Source organism: Apteryx rowi, unplaced genomic scaffold (genome assembly GCF_003343035.1).
Source record: "Apteryx rowi isolate R43461 unplaced genomic scaffold, aptRow1 scaffold_13, whole genome shotgun sequence".
NCBI lineage: Eukaryota > Metazoa > Chordata > Aves > Apterygiformes > Apterygidae > Apteryx > Apteryx rowi.
The window spans coordinates 4534222-4542422 of record NW_020447530.1 but is presented as its reverse complement, the minus strand read 5'-3'; the positions used below and the strand labels follow the sequence as shown (position 1 = coordinate 4542422).

The 8201-nt window shown below is 38.5% G+C and overlaps 1 protein-coding gene across 1 annotated transcript in view; it reads left to right on the top strand.

The window, feature by feature from the left end:
- CNIH1 (cornichon family AMPA receptor auxiliary protein 1) overlaps positions 1-7455 on the top strand; it is an 11685-nt gene extending 4230 nt beyond the window's left edge. The window contains exons 3-6 of the mRNA XM_026056074.1: positions 1121-1189; positions 4426-4538; positions 5523-5666; positions 6541-7455. Coding sequence (XP_025911859.1) covers positions 1121-1189; positions 4426-4538; positions 5523-5666; positions 6541-6568 — 354 coding nt within the window. The 3' untranslated portion in view covers positions 6569-7455. The remainder of the gene's footprint in view (positions 1-1120; positions 1190-4425; positions 4539-5522; positions 5667-6540) is intronic.
- Positions 7456-8201: the final 746 nt, after the last annotated feature.

Sequence of the window (8201 nt, the reverse complement as noted above, 5' to 3'; positions counted from 1 at the left end):
CCCGCCCGTCCCCGTGGCATCAGACCTAGTCCCCCGGGCTCTCTGGGAGCGGCGGAAACCCGGCAGTGTTCGTCTGTGGATAAGCGGGATTTCCAAGGGCTGATACAAGATGAATCCGTTTTTATTCAGCTGTGCTTTAAAGGGGCAATATGCAGTCTGTTTTAAAATAATGGTTTAAATGTTTTAGTCGTAGGTCAGGTTGGCTGCATGTTTTCATGCTTTATATTAAGACTTTAAGGAATTTTTGTAATTGTTAATTGAGAGTTTTCTGTCTTGAACCTGGCAGAGGGGAATTAGGAATCTACCCCGAATCAGCCATGAGATACCTGCTTTCGGAGAGCAGGACCGAGAGGAGGTCGTTACTCTCGGCCCTAGTTCAAGCTTCTTAGTTACCCTTTAAAAAAGCATTTTATTTTGATACAAAGCCTGTCCCATAGACATATTTGAGTTTATACTGAATATAAGTGATCCTTATCCTGATAATAGGTTGGTCTTTCTCAAGACTTTATGTCTGATATGGCACTTGTTCTGTAGAAAGGGCTTTAACTTTATTTCACGCCGGTATCTTTAACTATCTTTGTATAAGAGTTCCATCATAAAAAAAAGGTCGAGTGGCTGTACTTCTATGGATGCCTCTTTTGGCCCTGTAAATGGGGTCAGCAATGAGACAAGACATCTGGCTTCTTTTAACGTGGCTTTTGCGTTCTCGTGATCAATGAGCCGACCTGTGTGTCACCACTTGCCGCGTTCGGGGTCCGGGCCCTGAGCAGGTAGCAAGTGGGGCCAAACGCTGCCGAAACGGCTGTGGGGAACCTGTCGCTTGCAGGTGACAGTGTTTGAGTGAGGGAGGTRAAAAGGTAAAGCGTGGTTAGAGGCAGAAGTGCTCCAGTGTCTAAAGCATCTTCTGCTTTCTTGGGTCTTGAACCTGTTTCAAATTGCATCCCACCTCGTGGGTTTACGGCATTGCACCTCCCTGTTCACGGAGAAGTATTTGTGTTCCTGAACGTGATGGCGGCACTTGAAAGCTATGGCTCTGTACCAATGTTATTTTTCATGGATAATATAATATACTTTATTGCTCCTGGATTGAAGAATCATAACTGTTTCAATTTTATTCTAGATTATAGCATTTGATGAACTGAAGACTGATTACAAGAATCCCATAGACCAATGTAACACGCTCAATCCTGTAAGTTGCATGATAAACAATTTCTGAAATACATTTACGCATAGTTCTTGTTTTTGGTAGTATCTTGATTTAATCAAAACAGGCAGTAGAATTGCATTTGGGTTGACCCAACCTAGCGATTTGATAGAGCTCCTAGGGAGAATTCTTTATCTGATTATTCTTTACTTTCAAGGTTGAATATTCTGACTATTATTAATCTGCTGGTGATCTTGTCAGCTGTCGTACTAACATTCTTTCAATCTGCTTTTTACATTTTTCTGCACAAAGACAGTTGAAAAGGTCAAAAAGATTAAAAGAGTCAAAATTGCATTAAAGGTGTGTACTGCTTTTTAGTTTAATGTTTTTAATGCCACTTCATTTTGTTAGGAACATTTGTACTACTATTAAGATGTTTTGTTTATTGTGCTTGTTCATCTGCTTGTTATTTGTCTGTTCAGGTTTATAGCAACTTCATGAATTTCCATATTTTGTGCAAAACAATTTTGCTTGCTTACCCAGTGAAGTGGGGAAAACTGTTACATGCCTATTTTTTACACCCTATTGATTAGCTGAAGTAACTTCAGATGGAAATAGATAGTATTTTTCAAGCAATATTTATTAAACTCTGAGATCATAGGAGACTAGTTGTTTTTAAATACTGACCACGTAAGTTCTGACCTTGCTTGAGGATTTTGATGGGTGTACCAGGATAGGCCTTATTTTCACTTCTTGTTTCCTGTCCCAGGATCAGGGATATATCTTGGTGTCCTGTTTTTGGATGCAACTCTGACAGTCCTTGATTTGTGAAAAGCATTTGAGCAAACTATTTGCTTGCATCTGTGACAGGCCATTAATAAAAGGGGGGCTCATTAAAAAGCATGCATCTTGCTAGAGCAGAATCGTCTGCTCATTCCCCGTTGTTCTGAGTTTGCCCGGGAGCGGCCAGACGGAGCCAGGGTGCGAGGTTCAGCGCAGCAGCGCAGCCCGACCTGCAGCTTCCCTGTGTTTTGAAGAGTTAAGTAAATCATGCAGATGGCAAATGAATTTGCAGTTGCTGGGGAGGGGGGAACGTGTACATTAAACACGCACCTCGTGAATCAACAGGGAGCATTTATAGCAGGAGAGCGCGTGGGGAGGAGAGGAGATGACATGCAGAGGGTTGCCTCTTGGAGAGCAAGGTTCGATGCTCGAATAGATGTGCATCTAACAGTTTCCCTTGCTTGCTCTGTTTTACAACCATTTCTGCTACAGTACGGGGGAGGGCAAATTCTCATTACATTTATGCATTATGATCTTATCACAGCCTATAAAGTATTATAATGCGCATGTTTAAAGCAAATATTAACCTTCTGTTAACCCACATGCATGTAGTGTTTATTTATATGATAGCTTTGTGAAATGAAAATATTTAATAACTTGATATTTTCAGTTCTTGTGAAAGTAGATTAGATGTTAAGAGTAAAGTTAAGATCCACACTCTTAACGGAACCTGGACAAATGCACAGAAGTGGTGTTTTTCTGTGCAAAGAATCAAAATTCTGATAATGAGGAATTGATAGACACCTCAGTAGCAAGATTGGCCCAAAATAGTAACTGCTTAATATACTGTTGATATCTTCTTTTTCCTGCCTCTGTTACAGTAGTATCCTCAGCAAAGTTTCTTCCTGGCTTTTGTGAAAAATATCACGATATAGTATGAAATGATTTAGTTAATTTTCCTAGAAAAGTGGAAGGAGTAAGGAAGGAGGATAAAATGTTGTGATAGATCTGTAAGAAGCAGGTATTCTGGTGTGGGTATCGGGTATAAAAAACAAGATAAAGAAAAATGTGGTTTGAGATGCGTAGTTAATAACTTCCCAGATTTCAGACCTGGTAAACCTGTTTCAGTGGGCTGCCAAATGCACTGTGTTTTGGGTGGTTAGGGCTTTTTTTTCCCCTTTATTATAATTGTCAAGTTGTGAATGGTAAGTATACCAAGAAGGGTCTGCAAAAAAATACTTGAAACATTTCATTGATGACAGCTCGTTTTTGTTGATGCTGATGCAAGTTTGTGTGGTGTTGTTTAAAGACACAGAATGTAGTAGCAGAATAGACGGTGAGAATGTCTGTTCGCTGCTAGTTTTCAGATTTCTAGGAAGGTGTTTTTGGTGTTTAAAAGAAGCATCTGCTTAGACAGAATTAAAGAAAATTACAAAACACTGAATCTTGGATGTAGTCATCCTACGCAAACAGTGTCGTGTGTTATGTATATATGTGCACACATATGTGCATATATATATATAGGCATTTAATTTAAATCCTTGATTTAGAAATGGAGATTTTTTTCTTGGGAGGTTTTAGTTAGTGATCCTGAGTTGAGGAGTCAAAAACTTAGATTTGCCTCTTTCGGAATTGTCTAACAACGCAGTAAAGGGGGCCATTTTTGGGTGGCTTTATTTTAGAAAATTTTACTCTCGTGGTGGGTGCGAGGTTTTGCTGGCTCTTTGCATGCATTTAATCTACGTATCTCTCCATATTACTCCTTTTAATAACACTAATGCTACCTGGCATTTCACGCTTTCTGTGATTTCATAGTAACGGACAATTAGCTCTGTGCCCTTCTGCTGGGAAGCATGATACTATAAAGCATGCACATCAGGTACTTGAAAGGTCTTGCGTGAAGGAAAATGAAACTGGCCAATATGCCATAAACCGTACGTGCATAGCTGCTGTATTCCCTCCTGCGCTGCAGAAAGCATAGTGCTTGTATTTGTGCATCTCGATGTGCATAACAGTGTTACTGCTGATTTTGTTCAATAATGCTTTGCCTAGGATGTTGCATTTTGGTAATAGTTTGAATTTGAAACCTTACACGTGTATTAATGCCAGAACAAAGCTTTAAAATAGTGAAACACAAAACATCTGCTACAGGGAGCACGTTTCCTATTGATATTTCTATGTTGCATGAGCAGAAATATCTTGATGCTCTCTTCTGTTATGAGGGTCATGTATAAAATGTGGAAGCTGTTAACAGTGCACTTAGGTAACAGAAGCAATAAAGATTTCTGCATCTTTCATTTTGTAAAATTTTCTTTTTGGTTAATGAGTATCACGTGAAAACAGCAAAGCATATATTGCTAGCTGTTGTTTTCACTTTCCGCAGTCATCTTGTTCCTATTAGTGTTTTTAGTAATATTTTTAAACAATAACTCCAAAATAAATTACACAACGCAGGGTTTGAATAAACAAAACTGGTGACTCATATTTTTCTTTTCCAGCTTGTACTTCCAGAGTACCTCATCCATGCATTCTTCTGTGTTATGTTTCTCTGTGCAGCAGAGTGGCTTACACTGGGTCTCAATATGCCTTTGTTGGCTTATCATATTTGGAGGTAATATTGATGAGTCTGGTATCTCTGTTCTCACGTTAATTGTAATTCATTTCCCTGTTGCAGTGCTTCCTGTTAAGTGGTCTGTTGCTTTGGCAAATGACATTTCTGATAAGACAAAGCTTATATCATGGCTATAAAATATGAGCCATTGCATTGCTTTCTCTGTCCTGCTCTGCAAGAATCGAGGTCTGTTGTATGTGCTGAAACATCAAAGGCCTGCTGAAACTGCAGTGTCGCAGTTGCTTTGAGCCAGCGGGGACTGCTGGTAACGGTGGCAGTTCTGCTCTCCTCCCACCCCCAAGCCACAGGTGCCCCCGTTTCTTGTGCTGGTGTTAGTGCCAGCGCCGCTGTGCGGGGAGCTGCAGGAAGGCGTCAGTGTGGCTGAGCGGTGACCCAGCGCAGCGGCTGGCGTTCRCGGCGCCGCTGCGTCCGTGCCAGGCCTGGCACGGGGAGCAATCAGAAGGGCAGAGGTAGGACCGGTCCTTTTGCTAGTAGCCTGCATAAAACTAGTTTCATGATTGTTTTATGCTGCTCTGAGTATCTGTGATAGCCAGCATTCATTTTAGTAGTGATTAGAGGCAATAGGGCTACGTGCTGCTCTCTTCTCCAGCTTTTCCAACCCTTTCATGAGGAATACAATTTAACATTTAAACAGAATACCATTTTTCATTTAAAATGAAATGTAAACTTAAATTTGTCCTGCATCCTCCTGGTGTACCACGGAGTTTAGCACGACTCAAGGCTCAGGTAAGCTCTCATGGCACCAYGCGTAACAGTTCCTGCATAGGCATGTTTAGTTCGGGGCTTTGCATTGCTCTTGCGGTTCACGACTCCTTTATGGAGTTTATGGACTGTGCTGTGGGGGATGCGATTCCCTGTCTCAATTTTGGTATGAACTGGTGGGTTTGGTGGATGGGGGGCAGGAAGCAATGTYTTCCTCTGTTGTCACTGCAAAACCCGTTGCTAATTGTGTATCACTTTTAGGTACATGAGTAGACCTGTGATGAGTGGCCCTGGTCTGTATGATCCTACAACCATCATGAATGCAGATATTTTAGCCTATTGCCAGAAAGAAGGATGGTGCAAATTAGCATTCTACCTTCTATCATTTTTTTACTATCTATATGGGTAAGTTTTTTCTTTTTTCTTTTTTTTTTTTCCTCTCCCATTTTAGTCTGAAACTTTTGATGGGGCTTAGCACAGAAGAGAAATTTTGTACATAAAAAGATATATAATACCAACTTTCTCAAAAAAGAATCTACAATTATCATATATTCTGTTTTAAAACACAAGTTGTAATTTGGTTTTAATTACTAATTTGAACCTCTGTATACCAAATTGTTTCAGAAAACCTGACTGGAGACTTGAAAGCTCCAAGCTTTTCTTCTTTTCAGCATAGTTTAATAAATGCCCAGTATTTTCATTAAGAAGTTGGAATAGTAATATTTCTAGCATAAGTGATGATTTGGTGTAAATATGATTTTTGTTGAAGTTAAAGGTAGAAGAGTCATTCCAGAAGTGAAAAGGTGTAGGATCCACAAAAGCCAAGGCAAGCCCCAGCTGTACTTCCTCCCCCTTCTCCTCTCAAGCCAAAAGCAAATTTAGCCAGCCCTGCTGTTGGTGTTCGTGTGTCGCACGACACGCAGCGCGCAGGAACCAGGGTGCAGTCCTCCTTCCTCTCTGCATACTGTAGTTTTTACAACGTAACCAGAATAGTCAAGGCTTTTAACATGTATTAATTGACTTTATGCAGGACTCCCCATCGCTTGATCTAGTGACAGCTGAGTTTGTTGCATCACTTCATGTCGTATTTTATAATGCCGTTATTCTGCTTTTTAAAAAGTCAGGAAATTGTGTGTTGGTTTCTCTAAAAACTTCAGTATAGTCGCAATCCATGTGCCTCACAGCAGTTTTTTCCTTAGAAGAATATATAAAACTACATAATTAAATGTATAACATTAATCAAAACATTGTATCTTAATATCTTTATTTTATTTTCCAGCATGATTTATGTTTTGGTGAGCTCTTAAGAAGACATTCAGCAAGCTTTGTTCCAGTTAAGTGCATGCAAAAGCCACAAAACATGGATTCTTTCCAACAAGAACCTGTTACCAAGACTAAATATGGAATCTGATGATCGCATTTGCATTAGAAAAAATGATTCCCCTCTTTTTAAAATATTTCCACATTTTATACCTGTGGAAAGACTGTTTTCTTATATTTTACTGGGACAATGAAATTAAAGAGAATTAAAGGTAAATTAATATAAAGATTACTGGGTTTTGAAAAGTTTTGACTTTGCACTCCATAAGGAACAGCCATAAACTTCAAGTAGCTATTCATTACTATCCTTAGTATACTAGGATTTTTTCTTTTTTTAACTGGGCTTTATAGTGGTTCATTTGGACTTGCAAATCCCCATCTAACAATAAATCAGCTGTAGCTGTCAGGTGCTTGAGAAGGACTGAAAGCTTTGCTTATTTTACCTGTAGGTGACTTCAGTCTTAGACATGAATACATGGACACAATTGCAAAAATAGTAGTTTTATTTTTTATTTTGCCTTTTTTTTTTAAATTTCTATATGGTTAAACTTTTCCTGTATATGCATGATTGAGAGACTTCCTGTATTTTCACCAGACATTAGCCTTATTTTAATTTCAAGCATGCGTCATTGTGATAGGAGAAGATGAATTGTCCGTGAAGGAATGAATTTAAGTGATTTTTTTTTTAACGTCTGTGTAGTCTTATTAACAAATTGACAAACATACAACATTTATCAAGTCCAATGGTAAAAGTACTCGAGTTTAAGAGTAATACTACAGACCTTTTCAAAGCAGAAATTGAGATTGTGAAACTGCCCTACTGTTCCTTAGTGCACTCAATAAAAAAAATCAAATTCAGAGATGCTTATTTTTACCTGGTGCCTTGTGTTGTTTTTAAATTGAACAGATACTTGCTGTATTTATCTGCTTATTTTATGATATACAATTGCATTACCTTTTAAAAATAGAATACAGAATCAAATTATGTCAGGAAAAGGGATGCTTTAATTTTTTTTTTTTAATGGACTGCAGATAAATAGTGGATGAAGCAGGGGAAGAAAAAAGCTTCAGATAAACTGGTAATATTGCATTGTAAATTGTTACTGTGAGCAGCTGATAAATTTAGGAGTAATAATTAGGATTTTTTTCCGTTTACCTAGGCTAGAGAATAATGAAATAGCTTTCCAGTTTTGCTAAAACATTTTTGTATAAACTTTATTTGTTCACTTTGGTAGTCTCTTATGTTAGATGCAATAAAGATCACAAGAACAGCTGTACTGGGCTAGACTAGAAATCCATGTAATCCAATACCAATGTTTTGGACATTGGTCAATAGCAGGCGATTGAAGAAAAATAGTATGAAGCAGGGCAGGTATTGAATGATTTTTTTTTTCACTGAATAATGGGCAAATATATTTGAAACCTGTATGTTACAAATTTTGTGAGCTAGAGATATACATCTTTAACAGCCTTTGAACATCTTTTCTGCCAGTAATTTAGTTGCTCTTTTATAGCATAGGATGAAAGATATATCCTGGGGCAACAAGTTCTGCAGTTGAATTATTCTGTATGTAAAAAACACTTGTTTGAAACTTTTGCGTGACTTTATTTGATGCCTGT